At 34.6% G+C, this 19,417-nt stretch overlaps 1 protein-coding gene across 1 annotated transcript in view; it reads right to left on the bottom strand.

The window, feature by feature from the left end:
- Positions 1–2,272: 2,272 nt before the first annotated feature.
- LOC149552769 (Mal d 1-associated protein) overlaps positions 2,273–19,417 on the bottom strand; it is a 29,590-nt gene continuing 12,445 nt past the window's right edge. The window contains exon 2 of the mRNA XM_089788316.1: positions 2,273–3,005. Coding sequence (XP_089644442.1) covers positions 2,636–3,005 — 370 coding nt within the window. The 3' untranslated portion in view covers positions 2,273–2,635. The remainder of the gene's footprint in view (positions 3,006–19,417) is intronic.

Genomic DNA, 19,417 nt, shown 5'->3' with positions numbered 1-19,417 from the left:
GTGAAATCTAAATAGTTTAGTTATGTAGATGATAATTTTTAAACCGTAATTTTTGAAAACGCAATTATTAATATTTTTCTTGTTAATTTTGAATACAAGAGGTGGAAACAATGACCAACAAAACTATGAAATTTATTCTAAACCATTATTCTGTATTTTATTGGCAACATCTCACTAAAAATAATTATTTTACATATAGATGTTTTTTTTCAATTGCTTTCACTTAATTGACTATAATTGACAATCTTCTTCCAATTGCAAGACCCTCCCTTGTCTCTCTCTTCTATTATCCTCTTGTTATTGCACTTATACTCTTAATGCCATCATTTTTATTGTGGAGTAAATAAGCTGATTTGCACTACAATGAGATTAGATGGTAGACATATGATGTTGTAGGTCCTTATTTGATAATGCCATCATTTTATTGCAGAGTAAATAAGCTGATTTGCACTGCCATGAGATTAGATGGTAGATGTATGATGTTGTAGTTTCTTATTTGATAATGGCATCGTTTTTATTGTGGAGTAAATAAGTTGATTTGCACTACCATGAGATGAAATATAGATGTATAATGTTGTAGTTTCTTATTTGATGATGCACATGTATATGTAATTTAATGATTATGTTTCTCTTAAATTTTATTAGAATGTTGGTCTCAAATGTTATGGTCTGAGTTGTTAGATGATTTAGATGCTTACGATATATTTTGTTTTATTGCAATCGAAAGTCTACATCCTTGATATATGTGTTTCTGGTACTCTCCAATGTGGAGATTCCTTTCCTGTTTAGCTATTACACTTGTTTCTATAATCATCAGGGCTTTGTATCACGGAGATGTCTATCTAGCCGAGGATTTGCACCAGACGTGACAGTTTTCCAAATTAATTAATTAATTTATAAATCACATAACAGCTGCTGTTTAACCACGGGCTTGTATCACGGCCTTCTAGACATTGTATTGTACGATAAAATGTCGTAAGGCATTTCACCGAGAGTACTTCATCGCGCGTAGTTGAAGTGTTTCATCGTACCAGTACTCGTAAAGTTTTCTACCATTTTCTTGTGACGTATCATGTGGCATTGCGTTTCACCACACCTAAAGCAATTGTATCATGGGATATTGATTATGCTTCATCGTGCCTCAGACAACGAGCACTTCGAACCGTTCTATAGTTGGCAAGTTGGTGATTCAAATACCCTTTCGGGAGACATCTTGCCAATCGCATTTGAGGTGGTTAGAAGAAGTTTTATGTTTAACTAAGTGCTTATAATTGAAGAAAAAGACTTATGTGGTTAACAACATAGGAATTGTACTCTGGGCTTTAAAGTGAACACTGAGTAGAATGCTAACGTAGTAATCAAAATGAACCTTCCATATTAATCACTCAGGTGGAAATCGAAATGTACGAAAGTAACTGAGGGTTTGGGAATCTTCGGTCTTTGTTTAGTCTTCAGCTTGCAGTAGATTTAAACACAATGTATTTATGTTTATATCTTTATTCTTAAAAAAAATGTTAGTGTATGATTGATCCTTGTGTCCAAAGATTTCTGAGTAAGACATGACAGTCTTTCCAGAGGTTGACCTATCATGTTTGAGTTGTAGTAGCATTAGGAAAAGTGACCTCCCCAGAAGGCCTAATGCTCACCTCTATGAGCATTCATGTAAATGCAATGAGTGCCAAGTGGTTCATTTATTCTCCTTAAGAAATAGGTTCTTATAAAACTTTAATCATGAAACGTGGGTCAATGAGTTTATCACACTGCTCAGTTATCTGCATTGAAATGTTCAATACAAAATTAATATCAGCTTCAGCAATGCCTGTACATAGTGGACTGTACTGGACAGCATATATTAGGTTATATTTCTCGAGAGCAATTAGATTACAATTTGAGTTCTATTATTCAAAAAAAGATGACTTGGACAAATGATCTATATTGGCATCAATGTAAGCGTGTCCGTTTCAGTGAAGCTTTATCACGCGTATTTCCAATTTCATTGAAACACACAATAAATAAAACGGTAATGAGAATCTCTAGCACAATACAGCATAAATCTAAAACGGTATCTTAATTTCATGGTTAACAACTACAGATGATGTTTTATCCAACCTAAAAAACGCAAAATGTCCATCCAAAGCAACTAAACTTCTCTTAGCAAAATCTAAATTACCATATTCTCCTTTACGAGACTAATCTCCTCTAGGATTTCACTCATTACGGAACCTCCAACCCCTCTTTCATATGGAGAACATCGTCTCTTTTACAGTCTCACTGATTAAATAACAACCCCTTTCAAATAGATTTAAACCATCATGACATCTCTCCAGTCTTCATTACATTCATCAGTGCCTAGATGTATTTCATTGGTTATCACAAATGGTTTACTATCCAATAATAACGTCAATACATCTTCAAAAAGGATTTTGATTGAAAAATGTTCTAGACTATTGCTTGAAAGTAGGCATGACGGTTATAGTTCCTTCTACAAATTTGTTGGATCCTACACAAGAAATGATGGGGGAGAAAAAAAAAATTGTGATGTGAAGTCATAAATCTAAAACTGTATCATGATATCATACTATTATCCAAATCTACAACAGAAACATGTCCATCCATCCATGAAATGTATAACAGATCAGATCTCTTCAAATTTATCTGCCATATCTCCATAACCAGTTTCTTCTTTATGAATCTTATCTTCTCTATGTTTTCGCTCTTTTGGAATGCTGCCAACCCCTCTTTCAAATGGACTGTGACTATCCCCTTCTTCAGGATACCTGAAACTTTGAAAGAAATCGCGAGCCATCTCTTCAGCTGCATTAATAAAAGTATCCAAGCCTCCAAACAGACCCTGATGAAAGTTCTCAAGGTCACCACGAAAAATAGGCGGTACATAAGGTTCCAGTTCATCGAACTTGGGGACTCGAGGGTTTGAGACCATAGAAGAATCTCTTGAAACATCTTCTTCTGTGTATTCAGTTTTCGATTCAATCAATTCGTTAGGCCTGTAATCAGCTCAAACATGCAAAAATAATTAGTTTACCCAGAAGCATCAAAATATAGAAAATTCTTGCTAGTTAGAACTTAATAGCACAAATCTTGAAGTGCATTGCATATTCATAGAAAATACAACCACCTCAAAGCACAAGACTGATCATTAAAAGGAAATAAGAACAAATGTTGGTTATTAATCTCCAAAAATAGAGCTCATTATACTGAAATGGCAAAAAAGTCATACTGTTCAATATAAAAGAATTGGTCTTTCTAAAATGTAGAGTACAATGGTACATACAATTCTTTTCAAAACATACTGGAAACTCATCCTCCAAAAAATTTTAATTACCATTTATCAACTCAAATGTATGGCATGTCGGAATAAAAAATGTATGCTACTAAGATTAGAGGTTATGCACTATAGGAGATCAATGTGTAAGCATGCAGCAACCCCAACAGCTACCGTTCAACAGCAATAAGAAGAGTAAACGACATATGAAACAAATTGTGCATGAAAGATATTAAAGTAAATAAAATAACTCATAGCAAATGACTATTTGGCTTTTCTTGTTTACGGCTATGCAAAAACTGCCATGGCAATTATGAAATGATTTTACCGTCTGGAGCATTTAGCAATATTTAAGAACTACATGCCACACTAATCTAATCAAATTTATCGAACTGTCCAACAAAAACCCTGAGAGCATTAAGACTTGTGTAATGTGAGATTCCAGTAAACACTTGTCATATTATCTACTCTGCGATCTAGGTGAGTGAGTCTTGGAATATAATTGCAACTACAAGACATCTGCACTTGAATTGAAGTTATCTTTGACAGGCTTGATCTATTTACATTTTGTCAGTGTACTTTCACGGTATTATAAGAATGTAAGTTTTCCCCCTGGACAATTTTGCAACGGAAACATGACATATAATCCAGCTTGCCACAAGTTCTTTACCAAAATTTTAAAATGGTTACATGACAGAAAAGGTCAAATATTTCCCACTAAAATATGCAACAGATCTCTTGGTTGTGTGTCAGACCATTGAGCATATACCTTAGGTAACCTGGTATCATATTTGTTCGCTTGCCAATGACAATTTGAAAAACAACTGTAGATGAAGAAGACTACAAGGCATACATTTATCTAATTTTGAATTAAATAGCGGCACATTATAACCAGAATATTGGACCTAAACTTTCCTATCAACTTTTTGGCAATAACATTGGTAGATATATGTGAAATCTTTTACACAGTAATCTGACAGTCATTGCCATAGAAAAGTGCAAGTGTGTATTCAATACACAAGATTTTAGCAGAAGAGGAACAAGGAGTCACCAAAAACTTCAAAAAGGCATCCTCCCAGTAATTAGCTCAACGCAATGACATAAATGTTTATTAAAAGACGATATAAGACCCAAAATATAGCACACAACTTAGTAAAACTAGGATATAATAACCTGCGGCCTAAAGAGTTGCTTAAGCTTAGCTGACTTAACTAATATGGCTGCCCCTTACCAAATTTGGTTTATCCACATCTCAGAAAACATCTGTTTGAACTTTGAACCTTGTACAAGCATAAGTTCTCATGCCATTTCAAAATATGGAGTCCAAGAAAGTATGCAACTGCTATATTCTATGACAAGAAGTAATCATTCCACTCATTATGAGCTTCTTCAGCCCATACAGCATCTGTTGATGAAATTAAGCACCAGAAAATCCATTACCATTCCATCTGTCTAGAAATGGAATCAGCACAAATATATTATTCTTTGACAAAAAAATGTTATAGAAAATGCTTAAGACAATTGAATGCTGTACCATTGTGACTAGATGCATCCATACCTTGAACATGGGAATCCATACATCAATGTTCAATTTAACATAACAAAGTACAGCATCTCAAGGAAAACCTTCTATTCCAATCATGAAGTATAATTCAAATCTATCAATTTTTGCTGTAAATATTTTTTTCTCGAGTGGCATCAGAGCAGGAACATGAATATAGCCTTGTAATTTCGGTAAATGTCATTTTTTCATTACTCAACCTCTTTAGAAGTTTCGATTTAGAAGCCCACTAGATAAAAAAATTAAGAGAACCAAATCACAGACAAACAGGGTCTGCATGTTATAGCCATTGGATACAAAGAACCATTTCTCAAGCATCCAAAACACGATATTGTTCCATGCGGTAAAGCCCAGTTAGTTCCCAAACCTTACAGGCAACTGAAAAAGAAAAGACATGTCTTAAATGCATAATCATTTAATTAGACAAGTCTAAGTAGCTCCTAAGTATTTGTATCTTCTTCTAGCTGTTGATGATACTTCTGTTTGATGGTCATCTCAACTGCTTACTTATTATTCTTCTGCCCTGTTCACTATCTCTGCCGAACACATATTTTCTTCGATTTCCCCAATACAAAATCTGTTCTAAACTGCTCTTATTCATCATATAAGTCTGCTATCATCTTTTAACTTTACTTATAAATCTGCTAATAAATAGATAGATATTCCTTGTGCATTTCAAACAAGTTAGTCTCCCCTTTTATAATCTTGCCACACCTCTTAATAATGTCTGCCACTTTTGCAATGGTCACAACCTTCCACAATCACCACTCTTTGAAACAGTCACAGCCCTTCACCATTTCTACCCTTTGTGAGAACCGCAACCTTCCATAATTAAAACCCTTTGAAAGCAATGTTACCCCAGTATATTTTCAACCGTCCCCATCCCAGAAATGGCTCTGAGATTTGGGGACACCTAAGGGAATTTGACTTTGACCTCTAGAACAAATTAGACTTTGACTCTCAAAGTAACACAAATTTGGCATATGAATTCTGCTGATTCTTATATTTCAAAATTTTATTATGTACATGCTTTATCCATGTTTTCGTATAAATATTTTAAATTTCTCTATATATTTTGATTTTCCCTATTGTTATATAGCCGTCCCCATTTGCTGACCCCCCTCCCCATCCCCATCCCCAAAATCGGCAAGAAAAATTACCGTCCTAGAAACCTGTCCCACTGTCCCTTGCCATCCTTGTCCCAGAAACTCGAGGGAACATAGTTTCAAGAAGTTACAGGCTACAGCCCTTCTTAGTCCCATTCCTTTCTTCTTCCAATAATGTTTCCTTAACTCCTTTTGCTCCCTCCTTTTGTCCTCCTTCCATGTCCCCTTCAAATAAACTCTCCTCCCTTTTATATTGTATGTTGAAGATATTAGAATATTTTTAGTATCCTAACTTCTTGCCATATTTAGCTTGTTCTTCTAGAACCTTAGTTAATGGTCATTTTGGCTTTTTTTTAATTTTTTCTCAATTAAGTTTATTTTTCAACTATGATGTAATTAATGTCCATAAACACTATTTAAGAGTTTATTGTTAATGCAATATTTATTCTGTTTTTTCAAGGTACCACAGAAAGAGCGTGTCTGAGTATAACTCTCTTAATGTTTAATAATTTTTCCTTCAACAATTATCTTGATGGGTTTCTAATCTAGAGAATTTTAATAATTTTCCCTACAAAAAGATTCTACAGGGTTTTAATAATCAGTCGAGAATTATCTCTCAAGTTTAATAATTTTACCTCAAAAATTATCTATTGGGTTTTTTAATAAATTTTCCTCAAAATTTATTTGTTGGGTTTATTAATTTTTCCCCTTAATAGTTTTGGAAAGTGTTTTAATAAATTTTCTCTCAAAATTATCTAGTAGATTTTTATAATTTTTTCCCCTTCAAATCAGTTGGGTTTTACTCTTTTTCCTCAAAAATGGAGTTTGGAATCTTTAATCCATATCTCTACTTTTGGTTGGTTTTGATTAATTTTTCACCTCAAAATTCATGTTTGGTTATGATCAATTGACCGCCTCAAAAAATATTTCTAGTTTCTATATTACGCAAAGTTTGGGTGGGATGTTATTTCACAGTTTTAACCATTTTTTCCAAAAAATAATGTTTTGCAAACTTCAAATCATAGTATCTTGCAGTTTGTTTTGAGGCATCCGGCTCATTTGCAAAGTTTGGTTTGTCAATTTTCCCTCAAATCAGGGAAGTCAATTTAGTTATCCAACATCAAATTGGATGTTTTTTTGCGATGATTTTTGGTCAACAGTTTTGCCAAATCTAGTAGGGTCAGTGGAAGAACCAGCAGCAAGCTCTACTCTCACGCCAACAAATCATTCTAAAGAAGGGGACCACCTTCTTTGTTTTTCAGGCTGCTCGTGGTCATTACCATTCTGCAGATCTGAGGTGGATCTCAGCAACAGCCAAATTATTGGAAGTATTTGTGACTATAAGATGTGTATCGTCTTCTGCAGTGTAGTTGATAGAATAACCATTGAGGGAGGGTATTAGAATATTTTTAGTATCCTAAGTTCTCTCTATATATAGCTCATTCTTATAGAACCTTAGTTAATGATCACTTAGGCTTTCTTTTTAGTTTGATTCTCAGTTAAGTCTATTTTTAGACTATGCTATAATTAGCCTCTGAAAACTCTACTTAAGAGTTCATTGTTGATGCAATATTCATTCTATTTTTTCAGTTCATTGCCATTTTAACAATTTCAGAAGTCAAACTGTTCATTGCATCTCACTTGACTTTCATTAAACTTAATTAACTTACAATTATATTCTATTGTATTTTATTATTTTTTATTTATTAAGTTATTTTATTATTAAATCATATTTCACAATGGAGACATCACACCGGGTTATATGACTTTTTCTAGTTTTGGAGATTTTACTTGTTACAAAAACACGAAACTATTTACAACCCCGATAACAAAGAATTCAGAGTCCATACTGTTGGTTCCAAATATTGTCCTTTGAAAATGATTCCTATAAATGACTTTTTAACCCGAGATGAAATACAACTAGAAACTAACTGTTGCAGAAGTCACCACCAAATGAACAACTTTCCTTCGAGATCTAGAGGTATACAGCTCCCTCTTTAATATAAATTGGGTTTTTCGTGTTGAAGATGGTAGCTGCGATAGAGATCTTTATCTCTAGAAATATGGGTGTTATCACTGTTTTTATCACCTTCAACTGAAAAGGACACTTATGCTTAATTTGTAATATTAAAGTAATGACATGTGTCATTCAACATGCATTGAGGCATGGAGATTCGAAGAGTTGTAATTGTAATAACGAGTCACGTTTTAGGAAATTGAACAGAACTTCAGTTGGTATGTGAAGAGTCTCTCATTAAGTTCTATATATCGCAGCAAGCGATACAAAATGTACACTTGAATTTTATTATCAATAAAATGGTATTTTTGTTGTGTGGCTGGGTTTTTCCTTTCTTTCTAGAAGGGTTTTCCCAGGATATTTCTGGTGTTCATTGTTTCAGTTTTGTCTCTTTCTTGTTGCTGATTATCATCATTGATTTCTGGGCTCAAGTTTTAACATGGTATCAAAGCCTAATTTAATAATAGCAATCAAGGGTGTTCATGAAAGTCTGCCATGAATGCACCTTCAGTCAAGTTGTTCAAGGAGTATGAGATCCGGGGTTTTAATTACAATGTGTGGCGAAAAGAGGTTCAGAAATGTTGATGCTCAAGGGCAGGCAAAGGAGCAGACTATTCACCTGGCATCTGGATGAAGCCTTCTTTACATCTTAGAGATTCCATAAAAAAAAACAGCGAGCATTCCCAGTGTGCACATAACCACTGCGTAAGTCTGGGTGATTCCTGTGTTTTTATGTCAGTGAAGTATCATTACTTCGATCATATACGTTTTCAATTATCTTACTTCTGTCTGATATTATCATGTTTGTGCTTCTATTGATCTTTAATCAAATTGGTTATTGCTCTTTAATATTGATTCCTATTATTTTCTTCAAACTATTTTTTCATCTCCAGTATTAATAGTAATACTCAGGTGAATGATTGTTTGAAGTCAGTTATTCTTGGTAGCTGCATTGCATCCTTCTGTCCTGAGTATGAGAAGAATAATCAGATCTTTTATCACCATTTGGTTATGCCAAGGTTGACCAATAAGTTTTCAGTCACTCGTATTCATCTTTTGCATTCATCCTTGGCATCAATCATAAGTCGAGAGCTACTCAGAGTAGGCAATCTCCAATTTGCATGATCGGAAATTTGTTGGAACAAAATGTTTTGGCGTTGTTCTCCTCATTGGGCTACTATTTCTTGGCTAATTTCGGTAGCGTCTTCCTCCGCCTTTATTTCTGAAGGTGCTCACAGTGAGCAGCGAATGTTTTCAGATCTGAATAGTAGATCTAAGTTGTCATTTTCTCAGAAACTTCTGGTTATTTTTGCTCATCGATTTGACCAAAATATCCACAAATTCGATGTTTATGTCTTGGCCAATATATGTGAGTGCTAGCATGGTAACTTTACTCACCTCTGAGTAACCGTCCTCGTGAATTTAGTATCACCAGATGAGAGGCGTTATGTGAGGAAGCCCAGCGGTTTTCCCCTCAAAACTGGAAACTGAAAAGTCATTGGCATCAATTACGTGCATGTGTATGTGAATCGCAGTTGGAAAAACTACTGGGTTCCACTCAAACACACGTTCATTTTATGCTGCTACTCGAGATCATTCTTGGTGTGATTTTTGGACATATTCATGAGATAGCTTCTGTTAAACAAAAACGAGAACAACCTAAGTTTTTAAGTCGGTTGGAGCATCATAACTCGACATTTCTTTATCAAGCTTGATTCAGATATCTCACTGCATACAGAGTTGCATTGGTTTTTTTGTTGAAGATCGAAATCATTCTCTATCAGACAGATTCCACATGAAGGGACAAAAGCATTCAAGGAACTAACGGCAGAAGTGTAAACAAATTTGAAGACGAAGAGGATAGCAGGAGTCGTCTGTTTGTATGGGAAGTCAAGTGTCAACCTCTATTTCCTTGCATTCTTGATCAGTATGTGTCTCAAGGGCTATCTCTGTAAGTTTTTAATAGAAAGTGGAACGATACCAAGAATATAGTTCTGTTTTTTTTATCATGATTAATTTCTGACATTCTTGATCACATGTATGCAATCTGTTATGACTCAAACTCATCGATGCTCAGAAGACATTCTTGATCGTATGATCAATTAGAAAAAGATTGATGTTTGTAGGGGTCCTTCCACTATATCTAGTGCTTTAAATATCCCGTCAGTTTTGATTTGGAAATGTACATGACGAGATAGGAATAATTGTTGCGGAGACTGTAAACTCTATTTGATGATTCCTTCGCCATTTCAGCCATGCCCTCGATGAGTGTGTGTATTACCATCGAGCACAGAAGAGGTTCTCTAGATTGCCGAAAGGTAATATATATGTTATGGAAAACAAATAATATTTAATTTAGTATTGATCCTATGTGCAGGTTGTGTGTTTAATTCTGCAGGATGCTTCATTAGTGTTCTTGTTTATATTATATGTTTTGTTTCATATGTATTCTGACTCGACATTGTGCAAAGAAGTTGTGAGTGCTAACCAGTTAATCTCCAATGGTTTCAATGACTATGTCAAAGATTGAACTTGAAGATTCGATTAGCAAGTTCTACGATATGAATACTGATTTAATTTTGATAAAAGAGATCATTGTGTATCACTTAATAATTGTGTATATTCTATATTGATCTATGTATGCCGGTAGCATTGATCTTTATATGATAGATTGATTTTATGAATTATTATTCTATCTCTCATCTTTACAGCATGCAACAAGAAAGACAATAGGTTGCTTTAATTAAGAGGGAGATGTTGAGCTTTAGAGGGAATTTTTTTGGCTTCAGAGGGAGGCTTCATAATTAAGAGGGAGTAGTTATGGAATCCCCTTCATTCTCATATATGCTTGTGATTCTTGTGATTTTGAGACTTAAATGGAACTAAGTCTTGTTTTGTTATATCTATTTACATTCATGTGAAATCAACAATGAGATTGGAAGATCAGCTATGATAACTCTTTCACTATGTGATAGTGAACATCATGTTGAGAGAGTCCATGATGTCATCACGTTGAGAGATTCCATGATGGGAGTTGGATGTCATGTTGAGAGATTCCACGACAGTTCACAGTGAGAGATTTCGTGATTAAAGGCTTAGCTGTGAGTCTTACAAATCTGTCATGTTGAGTGATTCCATGATATTTAACACTGAGTAATTGTTGCAAGTTTTCATGTTGAGTGATTCCATGATTATTAACAATGAGTGATTATTATAAGTTTTCGTGTTGAGTAATTTCATGAATCTTATAAGATCTATGTAAAGAGATTTTACCATTGACATTTTGGTTGCAGTCTTGTGTGACTGTTCAGCTAAAGATCTCTCTCTAGCTAAGAGGGAGTGTTGAAGATGGTAGCTGCGATAGACATCTTCAACTCTGGAAATATGGGTGTTATCACTGTTTTTGTCACCTTCAACTGAAAAGGACACTTATGCTTAATTTGAAATATTTAAGTAATGACATGTGTCATTCAACATGCATTGAGGCATGGAAATTTGAACAGTTGTAATTGTAATAACGAGTCACATTTTAGGAAATTGAAAAGACCTTCGGTTGGTATGTGAAGAGTCTCTCATTAAGTTATATATATCACATCAAGTGATAGGAATTATACAGTTGAATTTTATTATCAATAAAATGGTATTTTTGTTGTGTGGCTGAGTTTTTCCCTTCTTTCTAGAAGGGTTTTCCTAAGATATTTCTGGTGTTCATTATTTCAGTTTTGATTCTTTCTTGTTGCTGATTTTCATCATTGATTTTTGGGCTCAAGTTTTAACATTTGGGGTATGCTTCTAACCAAAAATGAGAAAAAGTGTACTAACATCTAAGCATATACATGTTACAAATGCAAAAACCAAGTCGCATATAAAACATGTTACAGAATAATAATGGGAAAATGACACAAACACTGCCTGCAATGTAGCATATAAAACACAGGGAGATTTTAATCGTTCAATTCCGGATACATATTCTAGAGCTCAAAGTTTCCAATATAAGCCAAAACAGAGTGACAAAGTTCAAATGTCCCTGTAAAAATGATAATTTTTCAAAATTTCGTGAATTATTTCCCCTTTTTTCATTCTTGCCATTAATTTCCTCAATTCGCCTATATCTCTATATCTCAAAATACACACATTTTTCAAAGTCGTTCTTCAATAACAATCTTTGACAGCGACCAGTACAAAACAAGAAAAGGTCATGAAATAGCAAGATAATTCTAAAGCCAAAATTGTTTTTATCATACTTAAATAAGATTCAGTGCCTTGTGTTTTCAAACAAAAAGAAGTTAAACTATTCTAGGCACACAATTCCTAGCTGCATCCGTTGTTCTTCATCTTCTAATACAAAGGTTACCCTTCGATACTTGGTGTAACTAGTTTTCTCTTACCATGCGACCAAGAGTAGCTAAGAAACAATATCTTCTTGTTCACTCTCTGGTGAATTCATGTCAGGGTGAACAACAGGGATTGGTCCACCATACAGAAGTTCGCCATTTGCAAGGAGCACCATCTTGAAAAGATTCCTTTTAATTGTTATCGGGAAAATGTGAATTTGAAAAGGCCACCACCTTTCCCTTGTAAACAAAGCTTTAGAGCTCATTCAATTCTAGCAACGGCCACTAATAATTCTTCATTTCCAAAATGTGTTATTACCTCAATAATTTGCTTTATCACACTTGCCATTTAAGAGTTGTACTTTTCTCAAGATCTAGAAAGATTGTGCTTGGAAAGGTGTACAAATTGATAAAGTCAGCCATGGCATGAACTTTCATCCCAAAATAAAGGTTTTAATGATGACCCCAAATAACTGTCTCACAGGAAGGGCAAAAACTGTGGTCAGGGAAACCGCATTCTCCAACCATTCCGAAAGGTATGGAGTTAAATGATCTTCTTGAGGCCAACGAATTAGTGTTAGTCTACAAGGTCAGGAACTTGGTAAACTAGTTAATTTTATGCCCAGAAATTAGATAAACAACATAAGAGAACTAAATAAATGTAATTGTATAGAAGACACAAGATTTATCCTAGAAAAACCCTTCCACTTGAAGGGAAAAACCCAGCCACACCAGCAAAATATCTCATTTATTGATCAAGAAAAATTCATAGTACAAGGCTTTCACTTCATCTTTTACAATATACTGAGTAATCACATAAATAGAGTGCATTTGACTCTGTCTTACACGAAGGTCTCTTCAAATTCCAAATATACATCACTTATTGTGCGTGTACCTCTTCACATGACATATGACACCTGTCTTTTTATATAATATTGACTTAAATATTCTCGCAAATATCTCTTTCAGCTGAAGCTGACCATAACGGTCATAACAAACATGTTTCCATTTTATAAGAATAGAGATAAAGATCTCTATCACAGCTACAAACTTCAACACTCCCTCTTAGCAAGAGAGAGATCTTTAATAAGGCAGTCACTCATAGCTGCAACCAAAGATGATAATTCATATCACATAACACATGTTATCTCAACATAACATGATTCACCATAGATAACTTCATAAGCACATAAAATAGAGTTACACGCATAACTTTCACCATGCCTACTTGCAGAGGGTAAAATGAAGACTTTTATCTCAAAACTTCTCCCAAAGAAGGATACATTTCCACCATGCCTACTCATAGAGGGTGCTCCACCATACCTACTTGCAGAAGGTGAAACAAGGACTTCTTTGTTGCACCTCGCAACCATGAGAGATGTTAATAACTCATAACTATCAATTCTAAATATAGTCCCTATATAAAAATATTCAAGAGATATAATCATAAATACTCATCTCTTTGTGGTGTAATCTCAACATTCACACAAACATACTAAATAGATATGACTTGATTCTATAAAGCTTATGACATTAATTTTACCATCAAAACAATAATACTTATCATCTCATAATCCAAATAATGGCTTATTCACAACACCTCTATAAAACTTTTATAGGAACACCACAATCTCCAATCTCGTGGTTGATCTCTTCAGAAAACTCTACTCCAAAGGATGATTTTGCAAACTCCAAGTTTAGGAAAACCCTCACAAATTCCCACATGCCACTGCCAAGTTGGGTACTGCCTAGAAGGAGCGATTTGCACTAAATATATAAAATTTCCAAATCAAAATAAAAAACAAACTTTTAGACCACAATTAGCTTTGCACATCAATATCTTTTTTATCAAGTCAACCCTCTAGATCTCGCTTGACTATGATAACTCTGGCAGATTCAATCAATTGTATGAATACAGAGACATACACAACCCTCATAGAATTCTACTGTAACATCTGTGATGCACAAACTCATAATGCACACGAATAAAAAGAGATTCTTCTGTATTGATATTGCCACAAGATCCTGAATTGGATATTAAAGAAGTGTGCGATAAGTATAATAATGCAAATCCTTCAATATTATACTCTACCAAAATACAAGAGAACTTATCTTCATGTCATTTTTGTTCCTTTAACGATACTGAAGATGTTATCGTCTTGACCATGCATAATCTCTTCAAAATCACCCATCGATGTTTGACATCATACGGCCCATGCAAAACCTTAGACGAAAAAAGCATTACACATGCTCTCTCTTCAGACAATACGAGAGAAACTAAGAAAGAGAGATGTTACAATGACATTCATACTCCTAACAAGAGCACGGTGGGATATCATTCATTGTTAAAAAATAAATAAATAATAACTAGATCAAGACAGTATAATATTGGAATTCAATACCTCTTCAGAAATAAGAAAAGTCCACCTTATACATGATGAGGTGGAAATAGGAGGATGATCACGACATATGTGATCACACAAAAGGAAGGCAATGTGTTCATCGATCTCCACATAACTTTTGAATATTAGTGGGCATAAAAAGCATCAGGCATATCCATGTCCCCCTTGAACAACAAAAATGAGAACAGGAATTGCACACTGAGATCTTCAACAAAAAAAGGCACTTTCTACAATCCAATGGCTTGCACAAATTCCATCGAATCTCGCCCTGAACTTCAGTATTTTGATGTTATTGAACTAGACTCGATAAAATCATCTGATAACTTCTGGTGCTCCTGCCTATTTGATCATAATATTTGCAAATCACAGATATCCCTCCAATTGAAATATTCAAATACTCCAATAGATAAAATCAAGAACCGACCAATCTACTCTGAATCATTTAGTATATTCGGTAATAAGTTAAAACAAAACTTATCTTTATATTCAAGCGTCAATGGATACAAGGGCTACGGGCTATGGTACTTTCCCTGTTACTTCAAACTCTGCATCCATACTTTAGATATTCTAACTAAATAAATATTCATCCAACTTTAAACTTTGTCAGGCAAGACTTGGTCCTGTAACTCCATTCTCGAGCATATTGATGCACAGATATGCAAATCATTGCTTAGACTCTTCCCCGAGTGCTAATGAATCCACTAACATCAATGGATTAACCCTTTAACATACAGCAAGAGTAAAACAAGAATAAATGAAGACGAATCTAAACAGAGCAACCAAGCGGAAGACAGTCACGAACATAAGCATTATCGGGATTGAAACTTCCTCCCAACTCGTGATTTATTTACTTTTACTAACACATGTCAATGCTCTACAACTGCAAGCCAATCACGCCAAACTAAAGAATGTCTTTTATAATGAAAATTAAGGACATTCAGGAAGACTATTCAATTATCGGACTTGTAGGACCATCATAAAGATTTCCAACCATCAAACGTTGAAGAAAATCATAATCTCACATAGAACAACCATTGCAAATGAAGGTCTCTTACACAGCTACTAGAACAAGCATTTCTTTATATGCTGAAATCTAATCTGGCTCTGATACCATGTTAGTTTTATGCCCAGGAATTGGACAAACAACATAAGAGAACTAAATAAATGTATAGAAGACACAAGATTTATCCTAAGAAAACCCTTCCACTTGAAGGGAAAAACCCAGCCACACTAGCAAAATATCTCTTTTATTGATCAAGAAAAATTCATAGTACAAGGCTTTCACTTCGTCTTTTACAATTTACTAAGCAATCACATAAATAGATTGCATTTGACTCTTCGTCTTACACGAAGGTCTCTTCAATTCCCAAATATACATCACTTATTATTTTTGTACGTGTGCCTCTTCACATGACATATGACACGTGTCTCTTTATATAATAGTGACTTAATTATTCTCACAAATATCTCTTTCAGCTAAAGGTGGACCATAACGGTCATAACAAACATGTTTCCATTTTATAAGAACAGAGATAAAGATCTCTATCACAGCTACAAACTTCAACAAAACTTTGGTACAAATAAGTTGGTAAGATAGATAACTAGATTTCAAAAGGATATAAGATGTTAAAAACAAAGGGAGAGATTGAATCAAAGAGGTCACGAATGGGAGTAAAATTTCAAATTTGGGGGTAACGCATACCCTAAATAATATCCTAGCACACAAAGCAATTTCTGTGACCAAAGAAAACCAAGACAGTAGACATGCTCTAGATTTAAAAACAATGTAATCAATACTAATAGCAGCTCCGTCCACCTTTATAACTAAGGAAAAGAAGCAATGATACCAAAAGCACGTATTCTAGGAGTACCGAAAAATTAATAATTAACATATCTCAGCCCATGTGCTTGCCAGTATTTATTAGCTAACAGATCTTCCGGTGTAAAAAACAATAAGATCCTGTAAGTTTATAGAGTACAGTTATCAGCAGCATTGGCATGTTATGATGCTTATATTGTTGTTATAATGTCCCCTTTCGAAGATATACACTTCTAGAAAATGATTTTAGTTGAATTATCAGAAAATTATAAATTTATAATCAATCATTATCAAGGATTTGTGCTCAAATACAAAAAATTCCTATTGAAAAACATTATATCCTACATGCATTCAAACCAGTTCTTAGCATATTTGCAACAGCTAACATTATTAGGAATATAATGGGAAGGCCCAATAGAATAACCAAGCTCCTAAAAATTAAGCGCAAGAATAGAAAATGTTGGAGATTGTAGCTGCAATAGAGATCTTTATCTCTAGAAATAATGACATTATTATTGTTAAGGTCACCTTCAGTGGAAGAGGACAGTTATGATTAAAATGTAATGTTAAATATAAAAATGTGTCATTTGACATGAGTTGAGGCATGGAAATATTTGACAATAAAGAATTATGTTTTGGGAAATTAAAGAGAATGTGGCGAGTCTCTCTTTATGTCATATATATTGCTTCACGCAACAGGCATTGTACACTTGAATTTCATCATCAATAAAATGATCTTTTGTTGTGTGTAGCTAGGTTTTCCCCTTATTCTCGAAGGGTTTTCCCAAGATATTTTTGTGTGTCTCTAGCATCTCTTCTGGTTATTTGTTATTGTTGTTTATCCGATTTCTGGGTTAAAATCCAACATGACATCAGAGCCAGTTTTTGATAACAGCATTAAAAGAAATTTTCTTTTATTTTCTTCTAATTGGTATTCCTGATGATATTTGGATAAGTGTCAATGTGATTATAGCCGTGGGAGAAATCATTTACATCTGTAATTGATTCTTCATTTTCTCTGTGATTGTATTGTGATTGCTTCAACCCTCCACCCATTACTGCTTAACCATCAGTATAGAACCTTGGTTATATTTTTTGTGTTTTCAGATCATTTACAGTTGAGAAAAGTGTAAATGATGTTCAATGAAATAGTTTCCGGTTCATTGTATCATGGTCTTACGAAGTTTTGAGATTCTGGTACTGAACTTGTTGCAATAGCCTTGATTGTTATTTTTCCCTGTAATATTTCTTGGACGGTTACCAGATCATAGTTTATTGAAGGTGTTGCCATCTTGGCACTGTTTTTCTAATTTTTTTAATCACCATCTTCAGTTCATATGATCATATATGGTGGTTTGAGTTTATTTCTTTAGCCTTTATCATTGTTCGGCTCTTCCTTCTTTACTGGGTAACCAATATATATTTACTTCCATGTGTGTGAGCTAATTTTTTCCCATGCATTAAGGCTTCCTGTTCAACTATTAGCTTGCTTAGATGACAACAACTCCTTCAAAATCTCTTGTTCTTCTTCTGCACCTGTGCCCACTACAACTTATACATCAATGACAGCCCAAGTAAATGGCTCCCACCTTTTCCAAATCAATAGCTACGGTGTCAAGAATAGGAGTTGGAAATCACATTAGCAGTGAACCCTTTTTTGTCTGTGGCTTCGAATGGGTCATTTTCTTCTACCTAGATGGCAAAAGTCTCAACAATAACAGTCGTCATGTTTTTCTCTTCATTGCCTTGGCCGGTAAGGGTACAAATGGAAGGGTCTTGTTTGAATTGAAAATTGTTGGATCAGTGCAGGAAGGGAAAGCGCAAGATGCATAAGCACTATGATCGGACGTTGGAGGGTAGCCCTCATATGTTGATGTACCGCGGCAATGTCTGGCTGTCTATAGTTTATGTTGTTGATATTTGTAATAGCATTGATGGAAGCCATTATGTTGGTAACGGAAGTCCTTTAGCATTCCACCGTGTGACCTTTCAATATTGGGATCCACTTGATTGCATGAGCTTCAAAGAAGGAAAGGTCTCTCGTGTTTGTATCTGTGTGTGCAACTTTGTTTTTGGTTGAGACGTCTTGTGTAATGGCAGTCTTAATGTTCCTCCTTCAGTTACCAGGAAGTCTTCCTGACTTGTGCTCTCGGCAAGAAAAACCTTTCTAGGGGACAGCTCATCTGAGATTTGCAAGGTCTCCGAAGGATATTCAAGCATTTTGCAATATGAGGGTTGGGGCCAGAATTTTCAACAATGAACAACGTGCAAAGTTTTCATGGGATTCATAAGTCATAAACTGTGTAACCGAAGTTGAGCACACCAAGCTAAGTATTTCTCTGTCGAAGCCTGCATATATTTTATTGGTTGGAATTAATTTATGATGAGACGCTTCAAGCTAATCTTTTGTGCTATCTCATAGGAAACTTCCAAATTGAATGGAATTATGGGTGGAATAATTTTTAAGTTTTTCCCAGTAATTATTGGCTAGAACCTATGTGCTGCAGCTGCATGCATTACTTCTTGTGCATACAGCCCTGTATATAAATATTAGTTATTAATTCTGCATGATAAAAGGAGTTTATATTACATCAAATAAGTATTCTCATTGGGATAAGTGTATAGTTTTATGAGTTATTAATAATCTCCCTTTGTTGCAGGATGCAACAAGAAGCAACAAGATAAAGATGTTGCCTGGATGCTACACAATCAGAGGGAGGGAGGTTGCATCCTCTTATTGTTGGGATCAAAATAATTCTTGATTGAGAGGGAGTCCATATAGAATCCCCGCCATTCTTATATGTATTGTTTATGTTTCTTGATATTTGTGAATTTTGAGATATCTGCTGGAAATGAGTCGCAAATATGAAGCAATGATTTTCTTTCTTGTTGGTT

This window comes from Cupressus sempervirens, chromosome 6, assembly GCF_028749045.1.
Source record: "Cupressus sempervirens isolate cs-2001-9-10 chromosome 6, ASM2874904v1, whole genome shotgun sequence".
NCBI classification, from domain to species: domain Eukaryota; kingdom Viridiplantae; phylum Streptophyta; class Pinopsida; order Cupressales; family Cupressaceae; genus Cupressus; species Cupressus sempervirens.
This window is presented reverse-complemented; position numbering and strand designations above follow the sequence as displayed.